At 30.4% G+C, this 27,800-nt stretch overlaps 12 protein-coding genes across 12 annotated transcripts; 7 read left to right on the top strand and 5 right to left on the bottom strand.

The window, feature by feature from the left end:
* Window positions 1-533: 533 nt before the first annotated feature.
* On the bottom strand, window positions 534-1,034 carry NHP2 (snoRNA-binding protein NHP2; the record flags this gene model as incomplete). Its single annotated transcript, XM_046080882.1, has 1 exon — window positions 534-1,034. One exon carries the CDS (start codon window positions 1,032-1,034, stop codon window positions 534-536), a length of 501 nt encoding a protein of 166 aa, XP_045936049.1.
* Window positions 1,035-1,603: 569 nt separating this feature from the next.
* Window positions 1,604-3,298, bottom strand: TPN1 (Tpn1p; the record flags this gene model as incomplete). Its single annotated transcript, XM_046080881.1, has 1 exon — window positions 1,604-3,298. One exon carries the CDS (start codon window positions 3,296-3,298, stop codon window positions 1,604-1,606), a length of 1,695 nt encoding a protein of 564 aa, XP_045936050.1.
* A 903-nt stretch (window positions 3,299-4,201) lies between these two features.
* Window positions 4,202-5,176, top strand: CWC2 (active spliceosome conformation promoter CWC2; the record flags this gene model as incomplete). Its single annotated transcript, XM_046080880.1, has 1 exon — window positions 4,202-5,176. The coding sequence occupies one exon, from the start codon at window positions 4,202-4,204 to the stop codon at window positions 5,174-5,176; it is 975 nt and encodes a 324-aa protein (XP_045936051.1).
* A 37-nt stretch (window positions 5,177-5,213) lies between these two features.
* PRP28 (mRNA splicing protein PRP28) lies at window positions 5,214-7,175 on the bottom strand (the record flags this gene model as incomplete). Its single annotated transcript, XM_046080879.1, has 1 exon — window positions 5,214-7,175. One exon carries the CDS (start codon window positions 7,173-7,175, stop codon window positions 5,214-5,216), a length of 1,962 nt encoding a protein of 653 aa, XP_045936052.1.
* A 983-nt stretch (window positions 7,176-8,158) lies between these two features.
* PEX5 (Pex5p) lies at window positions 8,159-9,841 on the top strand (the record flags this gene model as incomplete). Its single annotated transcript, XM_046080878.1, has 1 exon — window positions 8,159-9,841. One exon carries the CDS (start codon window positions 8,159-8,161, stop codon window positions 9,839-9,841), a length of 1,683 nt encoding a protein of 560 aa, XP_045936053.1.
* Window positions 9,842-10,241: 400 nt separating this feature from the next.
* On the top strand, window positions 10,242-11,273 carry MNN10 (alpha-1,6-mannosyltransferase; the record flags this gene model as incomplete). Its single annotated transcript, XM_046080877.1, has 1 exon — window positions 10,242-11,273. One exon carries the CDS (start codon window positions 10,242-10,244, stop codon window positions 11,271-11,273), a length of 1,032 nt encoding a protein of 343 aa, XP_045936054.1.
* A 601-nt stretch (window positions 11,274-11,874) lies between these two features.
* SWI1 (Swi1p) lies at window positions 11,875-15,882 on the top strand (the record flags this gene model as incomplete). The annotated part of the gene is made up of 1 exon (XM_046080876.1): window positions 11,875-15,882. The coding sequence occupies one exon, from the start codon at window positions 11,875-11,877 to the stop codon at window positions 15,880-15,882; it is 4,008 nt and encodes a 1,335-aa protein (XP_045936055.1).
* A 281-nt stretch (window positions 15,883-16,163) lies between these two features.
* RAD1 (ssDNA endodeoxyribonuclease RAD1) lies at window positions 16,164-19,451 on the bottom strand (the record flags this gene model as incomplete). Its single annotated transcript, XM_046080875.1, has 1 exon — window positions 16,164-19,451. The coding sequence occupies one exon, from the start codon at window positions 19,449-19,451 to the stop codon at window positions 16,164-16,166; it is 3,288 nt and encodes a 1,095-aa protein (XP_045936056.1).
* Window positions 19,452-19,946: 495 nt separating this feature from the next.
* Window positions 19,947-21,923, top strand: MET12 (methylenetetrahydrofolate reductase (NAD(P)H) MET12; the record flags this gene model as incomplete). Its single annotated transcript, XM_046080874.1, has 1 exon — window positions 19,947-21,923. One exon carries the CDS (start codon window positions 19,947-19,949, stop codon window positions 21,921-21,923), a length of 1,977 nt encoding a protein of 658 aa, XP_045936057.1.
* Window positions 21,924-22,062: 139 nt separating this feature from the next.
* On the bottom strand, window positions 22,063-22,827 carry RMI1 (Rmi1p; the record flags this gene model as incomplete). Its single annotated transcript, XM_046080873.1, has 1 exon — window positions 22,063-22,827. One exon carries the CDS (start codon window positions 22,825-22,827, stop codon window positions 22,063-22,065), a length of 765 nt encoding a protein of 254 aa, XP_045936058.1.
* Window positions 22,828-23,187: 360 nt separating this feature from the next.
* Window positions 23,188-23,790, top strand: TRS23 (TRAPP subunit TRS23; the record flags this gene model as incomplete). Its single annotated transcript, XM_046080872.1, has 1 exon — window positions 23,188-23,790. The coding sequence occupies one exon, from the start codon at window positions 23,188-23,190 to the stop codon at window positions 23,788-23,790; it is 603 nt and encodes a 200-aa protein (XP_045936059.1).
* Window positions 23,791-25,924: 2,134 nt separating this feature from the next.
* SKS1 (putative serine/threonine protein kinase SKS1) lies at window positions 25,925-27,556 on the top strand (the record flags this gene model as incomplete). The annotated part of the gene is made up of 1 exon (XM_046080871.1): window positions 25,925-27,556. The coding sequence occupies one exon, from the start codon at window positions 25,925-25,927 to the stop codon at window positions 27,554-27,556; it is 1,632 nt and encodes a 543-aa protein (XP_045936060.1).
* Between the last annotated feature and the right edge of the window lie 244 nt (window positions 27,557-27,800).

Consider the following 27,800-nt stretch of genomic DNA (forward strand, 5'->3'; position numbering starts at 1 on the left):
GTGATCTTTTAGAAAAGAGAAGATGTTTTTTAAAAAGAAAAAAAAAAAAAAAAAAAAAAAAAAACATTTTAGTTAAATGAACATTGGCAATTTGCATTTCAATACGTTTTAAAAAATATACCAACTTTTGAAAGAAAGAAAGAAAGAAAGAAAAAAAGAAAATGTTAACAGTTTTTATATATTAAAAAAAAAAAAAAAAAAAAAAAAAAATTAACCCAATAATATCATTAAAAACTTGACAATTGTTAAAATTCTTTAAGCAATTCAATATACCTTTTAACTAATATATACACATTCTAAAACACATAGAATATCGAACCATTCCCTACCCAAGACATTGAATAATTAGTGTTAATATTTAAAAGACGACTATAGTAGCAAATAGCGATTTTAACTTATTATAAATGGTAATATTACTAAAAAAATAATTTACATATAAAATGGTTTTAGAACAAATATATAAAACGACTTTTTCTTTTTCTTTTTCTTTTTCTTTTTTTTTTTTTTTTTTTTTCACCCTCTTTTTAGTACTTCTAAGAGGCTAAAGACTTGACTTCCTTCATGACCTCTTCATAATACGGTTTGTATTCCTCTTCCTTTTTTTTATCACCCTTTTTGTTACTGCCTGGAACGATAAAAACAACAGAAGTTGGTCTCTTGGTAGAACCAGCAGAACCCAGTTCTTGTTTGGATGGAATAAAAACAAATGGAACATGGTTATCTTCACACAAAACTGGCAAATGAGAAATAACATCAAGTGGAGAAATGTCACCTGCAATAATAACTAAACCCTTTTCACCCTTTCTTAAGGCTTTGACAGTTTCTTTAACACCACGCTTAACATTCTTAGCTTTAGAAGCTTTTTTAACCGTTTTCAATATTTTTTTGTTCAATTTCTTGGAAGCCAATGGTTCAGCAAATGGAACTAAAGCCGGTAGTCTAGCTTCGTATAAATCTGTTTCGGTGGTAGTTTCCTTTACCTTCTTTTCAGTGGTGGTGGTGCTAGATTTTTTGCTGCTCTTATCTTTCCCCATGTTTAGTACGTAAATGTATTTTTGTTTCTTCGATTAGTAACGTTTTTAATAATTAATCAAACAAACTATATATATAGATATTTTAAAACTAATGAATATAAAAATAAGCTATAATGCTCATGACAATTGCTGTGAAAAAGAATAAAGAATAAAGAAAAAGAAAAAGAAAAAAAAGAATATGTAATAATAATAATAATAATAGTAATAGAAATGATAATTATAATAATAAGAATAAAAAGAAATCAATAATAATAATAATAATAATAATAATAATAATAATAATAATAATGATGGAAAATAAATAAGTTAAAAAATGGAATTGAAAAAAATTTTTTTGTTCGAAAAGAACTTTGCGTTACAGCTAGAAAAATTCGCTAAAAAAAAAAAAAAAAAGAAAAGTTTAAAATTTTTAAATCAAATTATAAAAAAGAAAAAAAAAAAAAGGTAAGTTGGTTCGAGATTAACAATAAAAAATTTCTTTGATTGAATTAATACTAGTAGAATAATATATAGCGAGTTTATAAAAATATATAAATGTACAAAATAAAATAAACATTAAGCAATTTTATCTAACGACCAAACTTTTTCAATTCCAAATATCTACATGGTGGATATACTAAACCAGAGATACCCATACTTAGCCACATAGCAATATCCCCATTGTCCAATTTAACAGCAACAGGTCCAATCCAATATGTTTGTGACATACTAATGGCAACACCCCCAATACCACATATAAAGGCAAACGTTGCAGCCAACCCTCTAGTTAAAACTTTATCATCTTCCCATGCTTCCCAATTATATCTAACCTTACGGTATTTTAAAGCTTGTTTTAATTGTGAAGTGTTAGATGTCGTTAAATTTGGAAACTCCCTGGTGTACAAATATAAGAAATGTTTCCTAAAGATAACATTTTCTTCAAATAAAAGGATAAAATACATGGAGATCCAATATCCGATCATTGGTAAAAAATTACTTAAAATGTCACTGAAATGATTTCTACCAACTAAAGCACAAATTAAATAGATTGCAGTAACAACAAACGCCCAAAACCAACGAGGAATCTTGGCTAAACGAACACTTGACAATTGAACAGAAAAGGCGGCTGAATATGTGTTAATGATATTGTTAGAAATTAAACTTAATAACAAGACTACAACGCAAAATTTGCCAAAACCATTCCAACGTTGAAAACCAGACCACAACATACCACCCATCCCATATTCATTGTAACTGTTAAGCCATGGTTCGTAGCTCATGGCAGTACTGGCCAAGCATAGAGCCAATAATCCAACATATGTAGTTGGTATTAAAAGACCAAAAAATGTTAATAGAAACACATGTATTTTAGGAGTATCTTCTGGAAATAAAATGTAGTAATCTGATGTGATTGACCCCCAAGTCGATGTAATACTATAACACAAGGAAAAAAAGCACAACCAATTGCCCTTTATAGAGGTATCTGAGGTTGGTTTGTATTCGTTAATTAAGTGGAATTTATCGCTACCAGATATAAATAACAATGTGAAAACTGTCATGACTGGTATGCTGAGGTACATTTCAACTCTTAAAACCTGTTTGATACCGCAAATAGCGACGACAATACTAACACAAGTAACGATGACAATACCAACCCATATAGGGACATTTCCAATACTGGCCAACATTTCACCACCAACAACACAGTTAACAACACTCCAACCTAAAACCCCAATAATAGAAACTAAAGCAACAAATTTAACAAAATACCAGCCGAATAAATATCTAGCGGTAACCATTTGCCTACACCCTGATTGAGGACCCATTATAGAACAATAAGCAGCAATTAAACAACCAATCATCATGGAAATCCAGCCACTAACAACACTTTGCTTAAAAGTTAAACCGAATAGTAAGGGACCTAAAAAGAAGGAAGACATGGAAGATAACCCACCACTGGCTGATATCCAAAATCCCAAAACATGTAGAAATTGAGTTTTTTTAGTACCTCTTTGATAAGATGGGATTCTTTCAATACCTGTAGATTCAATCATACCTAATGAATCAATTTTCTGAGAAAAATTTGCGATGAACCTCCAAAAACTATAGAAAGCTGAGTGATGTTTGGTATTATCAGTAGAAGTAGCAGGAGGGATGGGAGAATCCTCTGCTATTTGACTTTCATAGACTATAATTTTTTTTTCAGGTTCATTGAATATATCACTTTTATTTGTATTAGATGAAGAAACATAGTTTTCTCCATTAGCAAAACTATTTCCGATCATACCTTTTTTGTATTAATAAAAACTTTTGATTTGAGTGTTCTAGATTTAATTCTTTTTTTTTTTTTGTCTGAGCTATGTTTTTCTAAAATTATTTTAGGTTGTTAATAAATAAATGGGAAAAAAAAAAATATACGCTTTATTTGTAAAAATGTTAAGTATATATATATTTTTTAATAATAATAATAATAATAATATAATTGATTTTGATCTAGAATGAAATGAGCTTGGAATTTAAACTCAATCGAATATTTATTCAGAAATGAGTTGGTAAATTTCTTATAAAAATATTCATAATGACTAAAACTTTAAGTTTTCTTGTTAGTCTTTTAATTATATTATATTATATTATATTATATTATATTATTTTTATTTTATTTGTTGTATGTGTCATACTGTGGTGACCCTGATTGCAACCGCTATTAATTTTAAATTTTATATCTTAAAGATAACCTCGAAGAAAAGGGAAAAAAAAAAAGAGTCACAATTGTCAATGACACCCATACACTAAAACACCCATGCATCTTAAATTCAAATCTGATACAAACTTTTGTCATTAAAGCAATCTAAGTAATAAACTTTTATTACTTTATATTTATCCCTCTTTTTCTTTTGGTTTTTATACCACACACACACACACACACACCCACTCGCGTACATATAATATTTCTATTATATCCGATAGTCCGTTTACAAAACTTTCGGATTTTACTTTTAAAAAAACTATATTCTCGTTTCTCTTCCCTCACAATAAGCAGGCAGGCAAAAGGAGAAAAAAAAAGATTTCAATGAACACAAGCTTTAGTTGTTATTCGACTTAAAATTCAGCATATCTCACTATTTATGATATTACTAGAATAAAAATATCGAGTCAAACATTCATTCCAATATAACACACACGTATCTATGGATATTAAAGAGCTGTTGAAAACACCAGCAAGGGTTCAAGTGTCACGGGAAAATCTACCCTCAAATATACCACCTCAGACAGGGCTAATATTCAATATATGGTATAATAAATGGTCACATGGTGCTTCCTCCAATAATTCTCAGGGGTTTCTAAATAAATACAGATGCAACCCCCAAAAAGATAGTGGATATACCCAAGGTAGTATCAAGAAATTCAAAAACAAAGATGCTACTAATACTGTTTACTTTTGTTTGTATTTTGCAAAAGGTTTATGTTGTAAAGGTTCCAAATGTGAATATCTACATTATATCCCTTGTAAAGATATGCATTTGACAACTATTGCAAAAGATTGCTTTGGAAGAGATAAATTCAGTGAGTATCGTGATGACATGGCTGGTGTTGGTAGCTTTAATAAAATAAACAAAACATTATATATTGGTGGATTATCACCACAGGGAACTGGACTACCCAACAATACCCCACCTTATATTCTAGAAGCCAAACTAAAGCAGAGGTTTGGAGAATTTGGCGATTTAGAGTATATAAGATACTTGAAGGAAAAAAACTGTTGTTTTATTCAATATAGATATCAAAGTTGTGCCGAATTTGCCAAAGAAGCGATGAGTCGACAAAGCCTATTGGATTCGGATGAGGAAATTGTTGATGGTGATATATCGGGAATAATTGTCAAATGGGCTAAGGAGGATCCTAATCCACATTTGAAAAAAAATAAAATGGAATTGGAGGATGAAAAGATAGGCAAATTGATGGATGATGTCCATAATGAATATGTAATGAGGCAGCCTGAAAACAATAATGAAAAGCAGGAAACTAATAAAAGGCCATTAGAATATGGTGAAATATTTGATAAGGATACTGTAAAATTTTTTAAACAAAAAATGCTACACAAAAAAATTTACAACAATATACATTCCATGGTATCTATGTACAATTCAGATAATGATGATTAAAAAAAAACATATCCTGCGTTTGTTTTTTTTTCCCCCATCAATAGAAGATCATATTTTTATTGTTATTCGCACCCCTATTTTTATAATCCTTCAAATCAAATTTTATTTCCACGTTTTTATCATAGTTTATAGAGTTTAATGGATAATTTTTTTTTAAAAATTTAAATAATAAGGGCATTACTTGGCCATCCTCGGTCTCATTGACAAATGTTACTGAAACACCTGATTGACCACTTCTTGCAGTTCGGCCGATTCTATGTATATATTCATCTAGTTTCCTGCACATTTGATAATTAATTACTAGGGAGACGTTAGGGATGTCTAATCCTCTGGCTGCAACATCAGTTGCAATCAATATATGCAGTTCACCTGTTCTAAATTTTTGTAAAGTTCTCTCTCTTTGATCTTGTGACTTTGAACCATGTATTGTCCCTACTCTATAGCAATGGCTGTGGTGTTCCTCTTTTGCTTCAAACTGTTGAAGTAACCAGTCTGCAGTTTTTTTGTAATTAACAAATATTATAATGGGATAATTGTAATGGGGCAATATTTCGTTGTATAGAGTGTCAAACTTGTACTTATCGGATAAATATTGATTCCCAGTACCTGATTTATTATCATACCGAGGACAATACCTGAAAAATTGAGATATATTGGGCTTATCAGAGGAACTGGTTAGTTTAATGATGATTGGATTCTTCAACTTGCTTTCGGCTAATTTACTGATATTTGTACCGTTTAATGTAGCTGTAAACATTAGGATTTGTAAATTGTTATTATTGTAAGTGGCAACCCTAGTTTTCTGTATGATATTGTAAATTGTATCCAACTGTTCTTCAAAACCTAAATCTATCATTCGATCTGCCTCATCTAATACCAAGATTTCCAAGTATTTTAAATCAACAATACCCATATCTAAGCAATCAATCAATCTACCTGGAGTGGCAATTAAGACAAATTCTTTGTTATGATCAATATCCAGACTCAAATCTCTATTAATTTGTTCTAGCGAATGACCACCCACAATAGACTTTAAATTGCAAACTCCAAATTTATTCCCTTCTACTTCTATTTGTTGAGCTAGTTCTCTTGTTGGTACTAAAATTAAACCTCTAAACTTATTGTGCACTGATGGGGTCTTCAATAATTTGATAAAAATTGGTATTAGATAAGCTAAAGTCTTACCACTACCTGTCTTGGCTACACCAAGAAAGTCTTGGTTTTTCATTAATATATTGGGTAAACTACACATTTGTATAGGTGTTGGTTTTCCATATCCTAGATCAATTGTTAATCTTGTTAAAATATCTCTTGGAATTAAATTGTAATCTGACCAATTTCTTATTGGATCGATATCTGATTTATAAGTGGTTATATTATTTTCTCTTTTAAACAAAGACCAATCTCTTTTGGTCATTTCTTTAATAGGTTTATCAAGATAGTGTTGGTAGTTATTATTTTTGTTATTATTTTTGTTATTATTCAATGTTGAATGTTGTGACTGTACGTTTCCCTTATTTGAAATGTTAATTGTATTATTGGAAAAAGTGTTTTTCAATGGATTAATCTTCAAGCTTTTTGGAATTATAGGGTCAACTTCTCTAGAGGTATCATCATTTAACGACCAATCAAACTGGAATTGTTTCTTTTTTGTGTATTTAATGCTATTAATGGAAGTGGTATCCACCCCTTCAATGCTATTATTATCAAGAAGCTGAGAAGTGTTTTTGTCATTTTCAATAATTTGTTTATTTTCATTGGAGTGATTTTTCTTTGATTTAGTTATTTTGTGTACTTTATTGTTAGTTTTAACCTTATTGTTATTGACTGGTAAATTAGTTCTTTCTTTCTTGCTTAGTAGCCTGGGTTTTATAAAATTTAAATCATTTGTGTTTTGAATAACAAAACTTTTGTTTTTCGATAAAATATCGTTAATATCCAAGGGTCTATTAGTATTATTGTTATTACTATGTTTGATAGCAACTTTCTTTGGAGCCATTTTCATTTAATTTCTGAATGGATTAAATAGAGAGAATGGCAGAAGCTGCTGATTATGATGTTAGTAGTTGATAACAGTGAGAAATAGAACTAGCGATAGTAATTATGGTGAGAACGGTTTGTTTTTTTTTTTTTTTGTTCTTTAGTATATTTTTATATACTCGCTTTTATCCGAGTTTTTTTTTTGGTACTTGTTAATGTAAGGATTTCCCTTATCGGACAAGTTGTAAGGGAAATATTCCGTACAAATAGGAAAGTAACTGTTATACATAGTAATTGGAAAGATGTAAAGCCGGGTAAAAAAAAAGGAAAGAAACATTTATTATCTCCGTTTTAGGAAGTTGAAAGCGCTGGAGGGAAAGAACACAGTTGTTTTATACTCATTTGCTCATAATTTTGCATAAATCTTTTCAATGCTCCCTTCCACCCGCTTTTACTTTTCCGTACAAAAAAACAGTGCCAAAAAAACAGTGCAAAAAAACTTTTTTTTTTCTTTTATCTTATCTTTTATATTTATTTATAATTAGTAATAATGAAATCAAACTTGTTTAATTTATTTAGCTTATATATAAAATATATTAGTAATTAATTTTTATTTATTTTAAATACATTTTATAATTAAAATAAAAGGGTTAAAAAAAAAAAAAAATATATATATATATATATATATACATATTAATAATAGTATTTTATATTTAGAGTAAACTATTATACAGTATTAAAAGATATTGCATATTACAAATAGTATAACCAAAGTCACAGAAAAAAAAAAAAAAAAAAAAAAAAAAAAAAATGGCTGATTGTTCAATTAATTCTAATCCACTAGCTCAGATCAATAAACAGTTTAATAATTCTCGTAGCACTGGCCCACAACTCTACGGAGGAAGTAATGCTATCAATTTGTCTTCTGGTCAACAGCAAAATCACACTTCATTTGCTCAACAATTTAAATCATCTAATCAAAATGCTTCTTCCACCAATAGGATGATGGAAAATCCAGTTTTACAGAACGCACATCCTCTTTCTTCAAATAATAATAATCTATCTCTATTGAATCACCAATATCAAAAAGCGCCACTGGTTCCCGCGTTGAATATTAACAATGGTGATATAAATAATATTTCGTTTCAACAAAGACAACAACAATTTCAGCAGAATGAACAACAAGAAATGCAGCGAGGAAATTATCCTATAATAAAATCATCGCATTCGCCTGGTGCAAATGTCTGGAGCCAAGAGTTTAGGAATTCAGCTGCCGTTACAGATGTTTCCAGTAGTACCACTGGAACTATTGCTAATAACAGTAACTATCTACTAAATAATATGAACAGATTAGCACCCTCTTCCTCTTCTAACATGCTAATGAGAAACCATGCGATGCATACTTATCAGTCTCCGATGTTGCTAGCCTCCAATTCTACTTCTACTAAAGTTAATACTAGTGCCTCCCATTTAACAGAAACACAGTGGGATCAACAATTTGAAAACTTGGAAAAACAGGTCAGTGAAAAGTTACAGTTACAGGAAACTGAGTCAGAACAGCAGCAACAACATGACGATGGAATAACTGAGCAGAATGATTTTGAAATGGTTTGGGAAGACTTACAAAAACAACGAGAAATCAATGAAACCGAGTTAAACGGTAGTGCTACAGCAGATAAAGAATTGGACGATTATTATGATTCTTACTATAAAATGTACACTAATACACCACATGAATATAAGTTTAGTGAGGAAAACCAATATAGGGGAAAACCAAATGCATATGAAATGGGATGTCTCTTAATGGAACAAGGCGCTAAATTAAGTGAAGCTATCTTGTGTTTTGAGGCTTCTGTGGAAGAAAACCCCACACATGTGGATGCGTGGTTGAAATTAGGACAATGTAATATAGCTAATGAGTTGGAATTGCAAGGAATTGCTAGCTTGGAAAAAGTGTTAGAATTAGATTCTGGCAACTTGGAAGCAATGATAAATTTAAGCGTTAGTTATATTAATGAAGGTTACGATTTGACCGCTTATGGAATGTTGGATAAATGGATAAATGGTAAGTATGGACAAAATTTAAGAGCGCTTCCTTCCTTAGAAAGTTCATCTGATAATACTGTCAGCGTATTGGACAAGACTTTATCTAAGTTTAACCATATTTTGAGTAATAATAACAGAGGCAGTGTAATAAGAGATGCTGATTTTCAATTGGGTTTAGGTTTGTTATATTATACCAGAGGTGACTTTGACAAGACAATAGATTGTTTTCAAACAGCATTAGAATTACAACCCAACGATGAATTAATGTGGAATAGATTGGGCGCTACATTAGCTAATAATAACAGATCTGAAGATGCTATTCATGCATACAAACAGGCTTTGCAATTAAAGCCCACATTTGTCAGAGCAAGATATAATTTAGCAGTTTCCTGTATAAATATTGGATGTTTTAAAGAGGCTGTAGAGCACTTATTAGGTGCTTTGAGTCTACATGAGGTTGAGGGGGATGTTTCTGGTGTTGGAGCTTCTCTTTCTCAGGTAGATAAATATAGCGCTAATATAATGGAGACTTTAAAAAGGGCGTTTATAGCTATGGACAGAAGAGATTTATTAGAAAGAGTTGGGCCAGTTGGCACCAAGTTAAATTTGGAGCCTTTCCGTGATGAATTTAACTTTTAAGTTGTATATATTGGTATTTATACTTAATTATTATCAAAAAAAATTTTTTTTCTCCTTTTTTTCTTTAATACCATTTTAAAAAAAAAAAAAAAAGAAATGAAGTGTTTAGGTAATTCTGTAAGCTTAGGTGAAAGACAATAAATGCACAAGACCGGGTAATAGTAGTATAGCAGAATTTATTTAGAATAAAAATAAAAATAAAAATAAAAATAACTTCTTACACAGCTTTGATCCTTTCCGCTTAGAGGTTTATCTCGCCTATTACAAAAATATGAAAATTTTTATGATTATTATTTTCTATTTCTTATTATTTCCATCTACAAAATAACAAAAAACAAAAACAAAAACAAAAACAAAAAATACTTTACAGAGAACCTAGTGTCATCAATAATTACACACAATGGAGCTACCAAGCGAATCTGAAAAGCATACTGCCACACTAACTACTACCAATAGTGCAAATAACCTTACCAATACAAAATTCAAATCTACACATCGCTCACCGTTAAAACAATACAAACGTTGGATTTTAATTTTAGCCACTGTTATTTTTTTCATTTTATGGATTTCACCAACCAACTTCTTAAAATGGTTACATTTGTATAACAGAGATCCAAAAATAGTCATTATACTAGCCGCAAATGTTGGTGGCGGTGTGTTACGATGGAAAAGTGAACAAGAATGGGCTATTGAAAGACTGTCCATTCAAAATAAAAGAGAATACGCTGTTAGACATGGTTATGGTTTAACTATAAAAGAAATGCCTATTGATAAAAGATATTCCCATGAGTACAGAGAAAGTTGGCAAAAAGTTGATATTTTGAAACAAACAATGAGAGAATTTCCTAACACTGAATGGTTTTGGTGGTTGGATGAGGAGACCTTGATTATGGAACCCACCTACAGTTTGGAAGACCACATTTTCAAAAGAATAGATACCATTGTTAATAGAACTTTAGATGGATTCAACCCATTAGAGATGAATGTTGATTCCGCCTATGTTGATTATACCACACCTCTAGATATGTTAATAACACAAGATTGTGGTGGTTTCAATCTAGGATCCATGTTGGTTAGGAATAGTGAGTGGACTAAATTACTATTGGATATCTGGTGGGATCCAGTTGCTTATGAACAGAAACATATGCTATGGGAACATAGAGAACAAGATGCTTTGGAGTCTCTATATGCTAACGAACCTTGGATTAGAGAAAAAATTGGGTTTTTACCACTAAGAAGTATCAATTCTTTCCCACCAGGTGCTTGTAATGAATTTAGTGATGATCCACGATATTTTTATAAAGATCATGATTTCGTGGTCAACATGGCTGGTTGCAATTTTGGCAGAGATTGTTGGGGTGAAATTCAGCTTTATCAAAGCATTTACGAAGAAAAGAATCGTAGGTGGTATTCTAAACTATTTGGTATGTGATGAAAATTTATTGTCACTTTATTTGTAACAATCCTTTATAACATTTTTTTTTTTGTAAGTATTCAATTCATTTAAACAATCATTTTAGATTTTAGTACGAGTGAGAAAATGAGATGGCTTAACTGTACATTTTATATTTAATTAAAGCTTAATCTCTTTATTTTCGGATCAAATGACACTATGTTCGGACTTGTATTCTTTTATAACAGTTCGGATAACACCAAAAAATGTACGCCAAAAGTTGGTTTTTTTTTTTTTTTTTTTTCTCCCCTTCTCTTAAAAACGAAAAAAATTTTTTTTCAAGGAAATAAAAAAAAAAATCATGTATTCAATTTTTTTGTTTGATGTTTCTAATTTATTTTTATCATTATTTTTATTTTCCCTCTTTGTCTATCTATTTAAGATAATTGGCACCATCTGTGTGAAAAAGTAATACAACATTTCAATTAATATTTAGACATTTAAGAAAAATACAAACAAATAAACAAACAAACAAACAAACATATAAACGAAAGTGGACACACAATAACTGTGTTTTTCTCTTTCTTTTTCTTTTTTTGTTTTTTATCAACTACCAATACTAAAATAACAAAAAACAACCATGGATGAAGATAACTTTTATTTTAATAATCAGGACAATAGAATAGATTTAAATTCCATCGATGATTTCCAAAATACTACCGGTAATACCAATAATAATGGCAATAATAACAATGATAACGATTTTTTAAACTTTTTTGATCCTAAATCCTTGGATAACAGTAACAATAACAATATTATTCCTAATTTAAACAATAGCAATAACAATTTTAGTATGAATACTCAGAATAATGTGGCAAACATGAACATGACAGGGTTTGTACCAAAAACTAACAAGAATACCAATCCAGTCACCATTAATAACAATCGTAATAACAGCAATGTTAACTTACAGCAATATTCGCCACAAACTACTATAGGAACTCCCTATACTCAAAATAGTTATAATTCGCCGTCTGTATTGACTCCTCAGGCTATTTTAGCTAGAAACGCTTATAGTAATTCTCCTAATCTAACACAACAACAACAACAGCAACAAACAATTCAGCCATTCGTTTCTGATAATGGCTTTAATAATAATATTAACACCAGATCTGGCAGCAACCTAGTACTATCTCCAACCTATAATAATAACAGCAGCACTACTATTAATCTAGAACAAGGTGCTGCTAGTAATACCTCACTAATTCCAACAGATCAAAACATGAGTACTGTGAATAACGTCAATAATTTAAATAATGACAGCAGCTATGAGAGTAGAAATAACAGTAAAGTAAATACTCCTAGCGCAAGAAATGATATTGTCTATGCTGACAGAGCCGCTATGCTAACTGCATTGAAACAACAAAAAATACTTCAGGAAAAGCAGAAAGAAGAAAAATTAAAACAGGAACAAATTTTACAAGCAAACCTTAAAAAGCAACAGCAAGCTCAGGCACAAATGGAAAGACAACAACTGCTTCAGCAGCAACAGCAACAGCAACAGCAACAGCAACAGCAACAGCAACAGCAACAGCAACAGCAACAGCAACAGCAACAGCAACAGCAACAGCAACAGCAACAGCAACAGCAACAGCAACAGCAACGGCAACAACAACAGCAACAACAACAGCAACAACAGCAACAACAACAACAACAACAACAGCGACAACAACAGCGACAAATACCTAAAAATCAAGTTAAAGTTCCAATGTCTTTAGCGAATTTAGATACAGAAACTCAAAAAAGAATAATCACAGAAGTAAGCGCTAAACAAGGAGAATTATTCATGCAATCCTTAATTGAATTATTTAAAAGAAAAAATTTTCGTTTGCAACAAACACCTGAAGTTAATGGCAATAGAATTAATTTATTTTTATTATACACACAAGTACAAAAGTTAGGTGGCGGTGAAAAAGCTAATCAAAATTCACAAAATTGGATTGATATTGGTACTAAATTAGGGGTAAACATGTCTATCAACCCTGTAGCAAGTGCCAGTCAATTAGCCACAATTTATTTTCAAATTTTATTGGCTTATGAAAAATATCTGACTTCACCTGAAGGAATTCGTGAAACTCAAATTAAACGGGGAATCTTGCACCAATTTTTACAAGAAACTTTTTCAAAGTATACTAGTGGCAATATAAACATCAACAACGCCAAAGATAATAACAACGAATCTGTTATTGTTAATTCCACTACCCCCAATGCTACAGCCATTCTAAATAATAATAAAATCAATACCTCGACGCCAGCTACTAGTAAGAGCAACAACGTTACTACTGTAAACAATAATATTACTGCTCCAGAAGTACCTGCTGAAAAACCAGCCCCAAAGAAAAGAGGTCGTAAGCCCAAGGACCCGAATGCTCCAAAAAAACCAAGGAAAAAAAGAAAGACCAAAAAAGAAATGGAAGAGGAACGTAGGAAAGAACAAGAAAGTATTAAACAAAAGGAATTATTATTTGAACAAGAATTTCAAAGACAAAAAACATTGTTATTACAAAAAAGACAGGAAGAATTAAATAAATTACCAAGGATACACGTTAAGTCGTTTATTAGAAATTATGTTCCACTTGCAAGACCTTTACAAAACGTTAATGGTTACGATATCAATTTAGTTTCTAAGTTGGGAGAAAAGATCGATTTTTTAAAACCGGTTTTTCTTTTTGCACCGGAAATTGGAACAGTAAACCTTCATGCAATGGCGATGTGTTTACAAAGTGGCATGCTATCTCATGTCAATACTTGCCTAAACACTTTGCTGATTATTAGTGCTGATTCTACACAAGAGTTTACTTTATATCAATCAACCGAACTAATAGATGCAATCTGTGCCTTGGCTGTTAAATTAATTCATAAGATAGTTGTCTCTGATGTCAATAATAACACTAATAAAAAAAAACAAAGGCTAGGGTATCAAAATCGTTATTTACCATTTACTTTGGAGGATGTAGAAAAATATGAAAATTCTGGTAATGACGAACACTTGAAGACTTTAAAGGAAACTGTATCTAATGTTGTCAATTTGAAAGTAGACTCATTGACAGGTGTTGATATTCAACAAATCCCCATAACTCAGGTTAAAGATCCGGCTAGTGTTTATTTAGATATGTCTATACCACAAGAAACGAATGTTTCAAAATCATCGAGCCCTAATCATACAAAATTTTGGAATTACTTACCACCACCTTTAAAAACAGAATTGCTGTCAACGCCTACCAATACTTTTAACAAGAAACTAAACATAGAAGCATATATAACCAGTTTACGTGATGTTAAGGATGAAGTTGATAATCATTTTACTAAATTAGTTACCAAGAGTGCAGAGGATATTCATACTATGCATTGTGAACAATTGTCCACTATTTCGATGATCTTGAGGAACTCATCGTTTAGTGATTTCAATTCTCGTGCTTTAGCTGGTAATACAAACTTTAAAAGATATTTATTCGACTTGTTGTTTGCCATTTTTTTAAATTGTGATACCTTCCCCCAAGCAAGGAAAATTTTGTCATTTAAAAAGGATACATCTTTTATTTTATCTAATATATCACATTTATTGCAATTAACAAGTTTGAGTGACTCTTTATTGATATTATTTTTGTGCGTTAGTTTGGGTATAAAAGATCTGGATTCAGGTTTAGCATTTAAGGGCAACGTGGAAAAGACAAAATTAAATTACGAAAGTTATTGTATGGATATTATAGCCAAATTATTAAGTTTGGGGAATCCTAATAAGATTTTTTTCAAAACCATATTATTCCATGATTTTACGGAACCTTTAGATGCTGATAACAAAAATGGTAAAACTACTACCGGGGAAAATTCAATTGAGTTTTTCCATTCTGACGATTTGAAAATATTTCAACGTCTTTTGAAAAGTTATCATGGCGATGAAAAAAAGGATTTTAAACTTTTAAAGGACTTACTATATGTTATGTCATCTAATATACCTTTGCCTTTAAGTGAGCTCAGTGACAATATTACGGGGTTTATTAATATTTTCCCAACCATAGCTCAAACTGTTACGGTTATTTTATCATTTACCAAATTCATCGAGGAAATGACAACCCCAAAGAAAAGTGAATTGGCCTTTGAGATATTATCTTCGTCCGCAGACAGTTGCTCTCACTTTGGTGTTTTGTTGAACTTTTTTGCTAAGCAGTTGTTGGCTTTTGGGAGCTTATTAAAATCTGGCAAGACTGATTTTCCAGCAGAACATTTAAAAATATATTTGCCACTTGTGTTTTCTACCGTGAAAAAGTCTTTTGAGTCTTTAAAGATATTACTCCAGGTATCTTGTGAGAATTTTTATTTAATTGACATTCAAGGCGATTATGATAAATTGGAAGAAAACTTGAAGTCGATGGAAGAGATTAACGAAAATAGAAAATTATTTTACGCACGTGAACAAGAAATAATTAAATATATAGAGATATTATTTGCTATACCTAATTTAATTCCGAAGGACCAGTATTTGATGAGGATGATTACTAGCCAAACAATTGAACCTAGTATTATTAAAGAATTGATTGAAATACATCAAATAAGAAATAAGTTGGCAAATAAGTTGCATTTGGCTTGATATTTTCGTTCATTATTTAATTAGTTTTAATTGTCTTTACTTTTTCTTTTTCTTTTTTTTTTTTTTTTTTTCTTTCCCCTCCCCCCCTATAGTTTACTTTATATTTTGTATAAAGTTTTGTACTCTTTCGAATATAGTTGATAAAAAATAGTTTGTGTGTAATAATATTATAATTTTTTTTACTTCCCTCTTCTTCTATAGTCCCCATTTGAATGCATATGCAGTTTGATTAAATAGCCATACATTCCATCACAATTAATGTTATTGTCAATATTACATCATTATTCACCTATTTTTTCTTTATTGCTGGTTTGAATTGCATTATAGATCCTTTCACTCAATTCTACATCACCTAAGATATCACATAGTTCTTGTAAAGTTAAATTTGCCATTTCTTGATTGTTTTTCACATTTGTCAATAATCTGAAGTAATCAATATTTGAAACGCCTGGTATATCCAAAATATATTTCAAATTATTGTCACTGTTGCTAGCGGCGGAGTTAATTTTAGTTACAGATACTTCTTCGTCTGAAGTCCCTTTATTAGTGAGTTTAGAGTCGCTGGTAACATTATGTAATTCTCTAACGCTTTTTTTTTTACCAACGCTAACACTAGTAGCTGGATCCGGTTGTGCTCTTCCATTCTTCAGATCCAAAATAATATTAACAGTTTGCAATGGTGAAGAAGACCATATGATTCTTAAATTAGGAAATTTAATAACTATTTTTGCTAATTGCATTTGAATCTCATCTTGCATTAATTTAGAACTAATAGGATGTGAATTGTTGTTTTTATTTCTTCTTGACTCACTAAATGGTTCCAATGAAAACGATTGGTTATCAGAAAATTCAATTAGTAAAGTTGGCAATTCATAATATTTACTCATTTTTTTACACTGCTCTACCAACCTACCATTCCTAAAACTTCCAATTAAATCTTGTATGGATTTCCTTTCTACACAGATCTGAGGAGTTAGAATGTAATCGCCAACAGTTAGCATACAAGGTATTACAGTAAATCCATATCTGTAAAGCAAGCCTGGTAATGGTGCATTAAATTCCCTAATATCTACAACAACAACCATTTCCTCAGAATTAAGGAGTTGTTGTTGTTGTTGACCACCTGCGACCCTAGTTGATCTTTTGGAGGATAATTGCACTTTTCTTTTAGCCAAATTTTTAAATTTTGATAAATCTTCTTCAGTTTCAAAATGTTTAGCTAGGCTTACTCTTTCTTTAATTAATTTAGTAAACGCTTCTTTCTCTTTCTTTATTTCATTTAAATGCCTTTGTTCCTCGTAGGAATCTCTATAGTACATAAAGTATATTTGGACAGCTGGATTCAATGCTCTATATAATTCAGCTATTCTAATAAATGTCAGATTGGGTTCATAAAATATAATATTGGCTGGTCTTAATTCATTTAATAGCGCATCGCAATTGACATTAAAATACTTTTCAATTATTATTTGATCTTGTTTATCTATATATTTTGTATTTATGCGTCTGGTCTCCCACACTTCATATTCTTTTTGTATTTTGGTATTTTGCATTGTTTTGGTTCCTATTTCCTGGACAGAATTTTCACTACTAAAAATATTATCTTCCCCCTTCTCCTCTTCATTTTCATCATTGTTAAGAAAATCATCAATTTTTGTTATTTCGTCTTGGATTTCTTCTATACTCATAGAATTATTAATATCTTCGCCATTACTTGCATTTTTGAGTTTCTTCACAGTTGCTACATATGAGGAGCCTCTGGTCCTTCTTCTTTTGGAACTTTGTGCGTGATTGTTATCATAAATAGCACCTCTAGTAAAGGTAGTAGATAAATCAAGGTTGTTATCATTAGAGGTGCCATTTTCATTATGTTCTGTTGCTATGGCAATAGTGCTAGCTTGCTCCGTTTTTTCTTTAACATCATCAAGAACTTTTTTAGATATGGCATCATCTTTACTATTTATGTAAAGTTGTAATTTCTCCATCATATATTTTCTAATCCTTTCTTGTTTTTGAAGACTAATAATTTTTCTTAATTGATTACAGGTGTACCCATTAGAGCACATAATTAAAGTGGAACCATTCATTGCAGTGCTGCTAGCATCATTGTTAGAGTTAACTTCAAGCTCAGCGTGATTTATGTCATCCAATAAAGATAATAATTGCTCCCATTTGGGTAAATGTTCTAATTCATAAATGTTATTAGAATATACCCTCTTCTTAGCATACGATACTACTAACTGACTTTCATCTGCCATTAACCATAAAGATTCCATATATTTTCTAGTTATCGAGGGTTTGTTTGCCTCCATTATTAGGTTAATCATTTCGAAAAAATCAACTGGATCATAAATTAATAAATTTTCTAGTAATTTTCGTAATGTAGCAATATCTTTGACTAGTTGTTTAGCTTCAAAAGATATTCTGTGCCATTGTGGATCCAATATGGAATGCAAGGATCGCATAAAGTTTTCATCTAAAGCGCTGTCTAAGCACCAATAATCTTGCATTTGTAGATCACTAGTTTTCCTATTTAATTCATCTAAACATTTTTTAAGACATTCTAATAAACCAAATTGAATTTGAGACATCGAATTTGTTAGAGCAACTTTAATTTCAATTACTTTGGACTTATCCGTGTTAAGAGAAGAAGAAACATCTAAATGAAACCGAGGCCATAATATGGGTGTTTTTAATCTTAATTCCTTTAATTTTTGATGCAATGGTTGGAAGCCCTTGGTTATAAAAGATACCGGCGAATCTGACACAGCTTTGATAAACCCCCATTTATTAACTTCCCTATACATTTCTGTTATGAAACCCACATTGGAAAATTTATTGAATTTTTCTACATGTAAAATAAATAAGCCTGTAATACTTTCACGGTTAATAACACCTGAAAGGAAATCCACAATCAAAATTCTTGAAGTTATCGATATTATCCCGCCTTGTAAATATAACTTACGTCTTTTATCCACTGAGGAACTTTCAGCAGAAACAATATGAAAATTACGTACCGCTTGGTCGTCAGACACACATGACATTTCGAATAGCTCTTCGGATATTTTTATATTATCTTCAGGTGTGGTACCCAACAATAGTACCAAACTTTGTTTTTCAATTCCTTTAATTAGGGTAGGTGTGCTTAAAATGTATAATAAATTTGCCACGATTAATTCCAATCCCAATCCTTTCCCTAGGATTAATAGAGGATCTTCAGCAACAAGCATATCTTGAACAATCGATTGTTGAAATGGCAAATTCAACGAAAGCTGAACATCTACCGGTCTTATGCCGTATATATCAATGTTCTTTTTTGGGTTTTGAGTGATATCTTGGTCATCTTCTTGTTCTATAATAGGATATAATCCTTCATCTTCACTGTCATAGTACGTATATGTAATTTTTTTATTTTGTGCATATTCCTCATTTTGTTTACTACTACTTTCATTATTGTTACCGTGAATAGTTTGGTAATTTTGTTGTGGTTTATTCAATTCGGAAATTAAATTAGTATTATCTTCATCATCTTCATCTCTAACAAACAATGATTCCTTTTCTGGGGGCATTTAGAGTTATAGACCTTTATTGATTAACGAACAATATGTGGTATAGACTATATTTAAGTTATTAGCAGATATTCATCTTGTGATATGTACATCTAACAAGTAGATTAATAAAGAAGTTGAATAAAATAAGTTAATATTTTAGTTGTGGCAATAAGAGATTTAGATTAAAAGGGGGAAAAAAAAAAAAAAAAAAAAGGACATGCAGTAAATGCTCGGAATCTCAGCGTTTCGGGATTAAATACTTTGCACATAAATTTTATATGTAATTTTTGTTTTTTACAAGTTTTTTACAAGTTTTTTTTTTTTTTTTTTTTTTTTTTTTACAAATAATTTCTTTTATACGATTTGTGGGATAGAATAGCATTTTAATTTCCATTTTTATCTTACGCATACAATGCAATTTTATTTTTCTTTTTAAATTAATCATCTTACAGTTTAGTACAAACGAAAAGATTAACCTCAAAGAAGAGAAAGCTAATCTTAGTTTACATAATAATGACACAGGTATCACAAACTATAAGAGAACGCTTCATATTAAATGGAGACAATCCATCTGTTTCGTTGGAGTTTTTCCCACCTAAAACAGAAGCAGGTAAACAGAATCTATTAGCACGTATGGGTCGTATGTGTACTGCTTTAAACCCATTATTTATCACAATCACTTGGGGCGCAGGTGGTACTACTTCTGAAAAGACTTTAGAGCTAGCATCAATTGCTCAAAATGCATTTAATGTTCCAGTCTGTTTACATTTGACATGTACTAATACTGCTAAATCTGTAATCGACCATGCTTTACAAACAGCTCAAAAAGTTGGTATTAGAAATATTTTGGCCTTGAGAGGCGATGCACCAATTTCTGACATCTATGAGAAGCAACAACAGGACCAAGAAGGTGGAGGTGGAGATGAGGAAATTTTTAACTTTAATTATGCCGTAGATTTGGTTCGTTATATTAAGCAGGTCTATGGTGAATATTTTTGTATTGGTGTTGCTGCCTATCCAGAAGGCCACTGTGATAGTGAGGCTGAGATTAATTCAAAAAGTTTTCTACGTGATTTACCATTTTTAAAACAAAAGATTGAAGCTGGTGCTGATTTTGTAATTACTCAAATGTTTTATGATGTTGATAAATTTTTAAGTTTTGAAAAGGTTTTTAGAGAACAGATTTCTTCAGCTATACCTGTTATTCCTGGGTTGATGCCAATTAATAATTTTATGATTTTCAATAGAGCTTCCAAGTTATCACATGCCTCTATTCCGCAAGCCATTCTCGATAAATTTCCCATTGATTTGAGAAGTGATGACGACGTTGTCAAATCTATCGGTGTTGATATCCTAGTGGATATGGTTTCTAGAATATATACAGGTACCAATGGTAGAGTTAAATGTTTTCACATGTATACTTTGAATTTGGAGAAATCAATTGCCCAGATTGTCAGTAGGTCACCATTATTATCACAAATATTGGAGGATGAGCATAATAATACGGTTACTGAGATGGTTATTGCGGATGATTCAGATTCTACTAACAAAGATGATGCTATTGTGGAAAAAAAGAGAAGAAGACAATCTAGTAGCCATTCACAAGAAAATTATCGAAGTATTTTAAAAAAAGATTTGGATACTAATATTATTACCTCAGGTCAACCATCAAGGAAAATGTTAGTTTCTATATCTCAAGGTACAGGCACCTTGGGAAGGGATGCTACGTGGGACGAGTTTCCTAATGGGAGATTTGGTGATAGCAGGTCACCTGCATTTGGTGAAATTGATGGGTATGGTCCATCGCTAAAAGTCAGTCCCCAAACCGCATACAAAATTTGGGGATATCCTAATAAGTTGCAAGATATTGTAAATTGTTTTGTGAGGTACCTACAAGGCTCCATTCCGTCGTTACCATGGTCTGATATTGGTTTAAGTGCAGAAACGGCCTTAATTCAAGAAGAGTTGATTCAACTGAATGAAAGGGGATATTTGACATTATCATCCCAACCTTCCACAAATGCTTCTTCAAGTACAGATAAGATTTTTGGTTGGGGTCCAGTAGGTGGACACGTTTATCAAAAGGCATTTGTTGAATTCTTCGTAGGCAAGCACGACTGGGAACAAAACTTGAAACTTAAATTGAATGGGTTAAATCAAAAAACTGGCAATAATATAATCACCTATTATATGGGGGATGCAGAGGGTAATTTTGAAACCAATATGGAACCAAATAGTTCAAGTGTTGTTACATGGGGTGTATTCCCCAATAGCGAGGTGCAACAGACCACCATAGTAGAGGAGGAATCCTTCAAGGCTTGGAGAGACGAAAGTTTTAGTATCTGGTTGGAATGGGCTAAATTGTTTCCTAGAAATAGTACTTCTAACAATTTTTTGAAACATATTTATTCTAAATATTGTTTAGTAGCTATTGTATATCATGATTTTACAAATTTTGAAGGATTGTGGGAATCCCTTTTAGATAGTTAGATGTTACGCATGTGCTTGTATCAATAGTTCATATGCATGTAGTTTCTATATACATGTATATTTTTCTCACTTTTTTTTTTTTTTTTTTTTTTTTTTCTTTTTTTTTTTTCTTTTTTGAAAAAATGTTTTCTTCTATATTTCAAAATGTTTCTGTAATTTTCTTTTTTTTTGAATTTAATTGTTGTTCATGTAACTGTTGTAACTTAGCTTTCCAGTAATATATCATTTTCCCCTCTATATTATGGTTCCATTCTTTAATAGCGCCTCCTAAAAATTTAACATTTGCATTATTTAGAATGAAAACACCTCTGTTGAAAATTGCACCAGGTAGGATTATTATTTTAGTGCCCAACAACCTAGGCTTTGGTGAAAGTAGAGGATTTAACATATTTTTACAAAATGGAATATAATCAATGTTAAAGGCAAAATACATTTTTCCCGACTTATCCTGTATGGTCAATTTGTAGATTTTGTTATTTATATCACTATCACTGTGATTATTATTGTTGTTGTTGTCTACATCTACATCTACATTAATTGAAGTGACCAAATTATTTTTTTTTTCTTTATTATTGGGGTTACTTGATGTGGATATTCTATCAACTTTTTGTTTTTTTGGGTCTATTTCAGTTGACAAATCATCAAATTGCTGTAATAAGGGTTTATTAATATCTTCGATTAAAATTATTTGGAATAAATATGGTTCATCGATAATTTTCATTTGAGCATCCAATACATTACTATTATTATTATTGTTAGTAGTTGAAAAAAGTGAAACAGAGAAACTTGGTGCCTTATAAGTTTCAAAAAATTGGGTTTCTCTTTCATTTTTATAAGTTGATGGGATGGTGAAATTAGATGTTATATCCACACTCAATGTGGCTTGTTGTGATGAGGAAGTCATATTTATTTTTGATATTTTTTGATAGTATTTTTATCTACCAACATTAGAAAAAAGATAAAATTTGGATTATTGGTGGAAAAAACAAGCCAGTCATATTTAGTTTTAAACTTTATGCTTTTTATTTTTTTATTTTTTTATTTTTTATTTTTTTTTTTTATTTTTTATTTTTTTATTTTTTTATTTTTTATTTTTTATTTTTTTATTTTTTATTTTTTATTTTTTTCTAATAAAATATATATGTTTTCATACCTATGAAAAAAAAAAGTGACTGTTTTATCTATCCTTTAAAACGAAGGAAAAAATAAAAAATAAAAAATAAAAAAATAAAAATAAAAATAAAACTTACGATAAAAGAGAAATATGGCAGGTAGTATAGAGAGTCTTATGATTATAAACAAATCTGGTGGGTTAATATATCATAAAGAGTTTAATAACGATGCTAATTCGAAACCTAGATTAAGTAGTAATGAAATGTTGGTGTTCGCAGGTACACTACATGGTGCATATACTATAGCATCTCGACTAAAACCCAAAGCCATTCAACTTAAGAACGATAGTAGCTATAATATTAATGCTAATACCGCACCAAGAGTCCCTTATGTGCCTGGATTAGGTGTTAATCAATGCAGTGGAACTACGTTTAAAGCACCAGATTTTTTTTCAGAAAGTTTCCCATCATGGAATAAAACAGGTATAAAACAAATTGAAACAGATGATTTCACTATGTATTGTTATCAAACCTTGACTGGTGTAAAATTTATAATGGTAACACTACCGCACAGCTGGGTAAACGGTTTACAACAGCCAATTAGTGTCGCTGATAATATTTTGAGAAAGGTTTATTGTTTGTATTCTGATTATGTTATGAAAAGTCCCTTTTATTCCTTAGAGATGCCTATTAAAAACGATATATTTGATAAGAAATTGAAATCATTTATAGCCAGCTTGCAGAGAGATTTTTAAAAGAGAGGTAAATTTTAGTATATAATATAAATTAAGATTTTAATTTTAACTTTAATTTTTCTTTTTCAATTATTCTATTTATCCTTTTAATTATGTTTATTTGTAAATATTTAAGTTTAAGTGGTAAAAAAAGAATAAATATTATTGTATTCTGATTAATGGGAAGATTACATCATACAACTAAAACTACACCTGTAGTCCGTTATTTTTTTTTGTTAGTAAGTAATCCGAAGCCAATTCGGGTTAGTATTATATTATTTCAATATTAAATGAATTAAACGTTTTCAAATTATTTAATTTAACGTAACGTTTTTAATTGTCACCTTCCGAAGAAAATGAAAATGAAAATGAAAATGAACATAAAAATGAACATAAAAATAGAATAAAAATAAACAAAAAAAAAAAACAACAAGGGGAATGGTGTGAGTATTTTATTTTATTTTATTTTATTTTATTTATTCTTTAAATTGAAAGTAGAAAAACGATATTTGCTCACCATTTATTATTATTTATCATTATTTATCATTACAAGAAAACAAAATCAATTTTTTTTTTTTTTTAAATTATTGTGATCATTTTTATTAATTGTTCGGCAATAAAATGGTAAAAATAAATGACTATAAAACGAATAAATGAATATTATCACTTAGTACTACGTATTAAATGTTTTTGGTATTAAAATAAAATACACATTTATACCAAGAACGGAAAAACTCTGAAACTTCTTAAAAAAAATAAGTTTTTCCGAATGTAAATAATACATTTATAAACGTGTGCATGCTTTCTCAGGGGAATTTCCGAACTAATTGAATTAAATATTTTTTTCAACTGGGTATCTTTGCACGAAGCATAAGGCTAGCAGTTTGTAGTAACAATCAAAACAAAAATAACACATGCTACGAAAAAAGAAAAAAATAAAGACAAACGCAACACAGATAACAGAATAAACACTAAACTTTTAAATAGGTGAGGGATATGCACGAACATCTTTCTAAAAGCACCCTTTTTTTTTTTTTTTTTCTCATCTAGTTTCAATATATAAAATAAGATAAGAGAGAACCTGTATAAGCAGCGGGCGAGAAGGGATTAACTAGGCTTATGAGACACAGTTAATTGATAATACTTTTTGGAATGAAAATTGTCCTTTTTTTTTTTTAACACTTGGCCGGTGGGAATAAAAGAGCTGTTTTGATGGACCGGATCGGAGCCAATTAAAAAAAAAGAAAATAGGCTATGTGGTATACAATTCTTCTGCAGTTATTTCTTAGATAAAAATAATATTTGGTTTAAAAATCATCATATTTTTCTTTTTTTTTGGATTGAAAAAGTAAAAGGTATGGGTTGTGGACTATTTGGATGAAATATAGTATTAAACAAAATGAAAATAAGCAAGATGAAAAAGCGCTTTGCGGGTGGTGGTGGTATGAGAGTTATAAAATTTAACTAACAATAAATACAAAAATAAAACAGGAATAATCAATGATATGGTGATCTCGTTACGCGATATGATGATTATCACAATATTTAACTTAAATTTTTCCTTTTTCTTTTTCCAGTTCAAGTTTCTTTTTTTCTTTTCTTTTCTTTTCTTTTTTTTTCAATTTAATTTAATTTATTTTATTTTATTTTGTTTTATTCTTTTTTTGGGAACTGAGTCCAAACTCACCATAAAAAAATTATTAATGATAAAAATATATTAAACAATAAACAATAGCAATAATAAATATTACCATTACTGTAAATATTAATTATATATAAGCAAAGTACATCCCACAAGATTTAAAATCTAAAAATATTTTTTCATTTTCCTTTTTTTCTTTTCTTTTTTGTTTCATTCCTCTCTTTTTATTTCCATTTCTTATTACGTATTACTTATACAATTCAGTTTCCCCCTTTTTCTATATTTAATCCCTTTCATTTATCCTTCTTTTTCTTCTTCCGTTTCGAAGAGCGTACCCTCAAGACAATTCACAAAACGCTCATACCAGTATAAATAAAGTAATACAAAGCGAAGCCCGAATAATTAAATACAGAAGAAAAACTCTCTCGAAATAAAAAAAGAAAAAAAAACAAAAAGAAAAAAACAGCAAAGCCAAAGTAATCCAAGTCCTTTCCATAATAAACTTTTTCAAAAATGTTAAACAATTTTCAAATCAATAATTTTCAAATTATCGAGCAGATAGGTTCTGGTGCGTATGGATTAGTTTTCCACGCCATAGATATAATTACTGAGAACCACTATGCCATCAAGGCTGTTTTAAAAGCTTCCTCTATAGACAAGATATCCACTCAAACTGATGTTAAAAGAAGCACGGTTTTACAGAACCAGTTGTATCATTATTTTAAATCAATGGAGAATAAGTTATTTTTGCCTTGTATAGATTTAGATTCAATTTTACAGTTAACCGAAGAGCAACTAAATAGCGCACAGTATTATAGAGAGATTGCTTTGCACTTAAAGGTCCATTCCCATAAAAATGTGGTTACCATACATCAGGTCTTAGAAAGTCCAATTGCTACTTTTATAGTTATGGATTACTATCCAGTCGACCTGTTTACCTCCATTGTTGACCAGCATCATTTTGCTTCTGATGGTAAGCTAATTAAAAAAGTCTATTTGCAACTATGTTCTGTTATCAACCATTGTCACCAATTAGGTGTTTATCACTGTGATATTAAACCCGAAAATGTTTTATTGGATGATTTAGATAACATTTATATCTGTGATTTTGGTTTAAGTACCACGAAAGAATATTTACCCTCCAATATCTGTGTGGGTAGCAGTTATTATATGGCACCCGAAAGATTATCTTTGACTACTATACCGAATAATGACGATAATGGCGATAGTATAAACACCTCTTTCCCGGCTGCTAGTGGTGATATCTGGTCACTGGGTGTCATGTTGATCAATTTGACATGTATTCGTAACCCATGGTTGAAAGCCGATAAGGCCCAGGATAACACCTTCGCTTATTTTGTTAAAGATCCTAAGGTTTTGATGAAGATTTTGCCAGTCAGTTCTTCTCTATATAAAATACTGATACAGATCTTTAAGATTAATCCTTATGAGAGAATAAGCATAATGAACTTGATCGATGAAGTTGCAGAATGTACTAAATTTCAAAGGTCTGGCCCCTTGTCTAAAGTTGATAAATTAAGTTTAGATGAGATTAGGAATTTTGTGTTGGGCGATTATGTGCTTCATTTAAAAAAGCTATTGCATAATTATTATGATCAACAACAACAGCAACAACAGAGTCAGGGGGAGTGCGTCTACCAAGGAGATCATGAAGGGGGGGAAGAAGGGGAAGAAGAAGAAGAAGAAGAAGAAGAAGAAGATATTTATGATAGTAGGAGTAATTCTGCTTTTAGTACCAGTAAAAATGTACTTTTAAATAACACTGCTAATGGTACTAGCAGCAGTAATGGTGTTAGTAACAACAACAACATCACCACCAACGATAAAAATATTAATAATTGCTATAATAACGTTGGTCCTACTGACTATTATTATAATTATGATGGTAGTAATAATGTAATATCCTCTGTTGACACTACTCCAAGTATTTCTGTTAACGAGCATAAGCCAATTGATAGGGATTATATTAACTGTTTTTTTAATAATATTAGCAATAAAAATAAGGTCATCTACAATAACGAAAATGGCAACAACAATATTTCAGACCTCAATCAGTTCAAGTTGGATTATTTGCAATTCAACTTTTCTACACAGACAAATCTTTCGAGTAAAAGCAGATGCTAGGCCTTTAAAGAGAAAGGTCAAGAAGCTTCTTTTCTTGATTTATGTTTTGGTTGTTGGTGTGACTTAAAAAAATTCTTTTTGTCTATTTATATAGTAGGTGCTATAGATATATTTGATAACAATTGGTCAAAATAATAATAATAATAATAATAATAATAATGTATATATATATATATAAATATTTCGGTTACAGGTTCCTTTTTTTAGAGCCTCATTATAATTCCTCGACGGTGATTCCATATTC

Source organism: Saccharomycodes ludwigii, chromosome II (genome assembly GCF_020623625.1).
Source record: "Saccharomycodes ludwigii strain NBRC 1722 chromosome II, whole genome shotgun sequence".
Lineage (NCBI taxonomy): Eukaryota > Fungi > Ascomycota > Saccharomycetes > Saccharomycodales > Saccharomycodaceae > Saccharomycodes > Saccharomycodes ludwigii.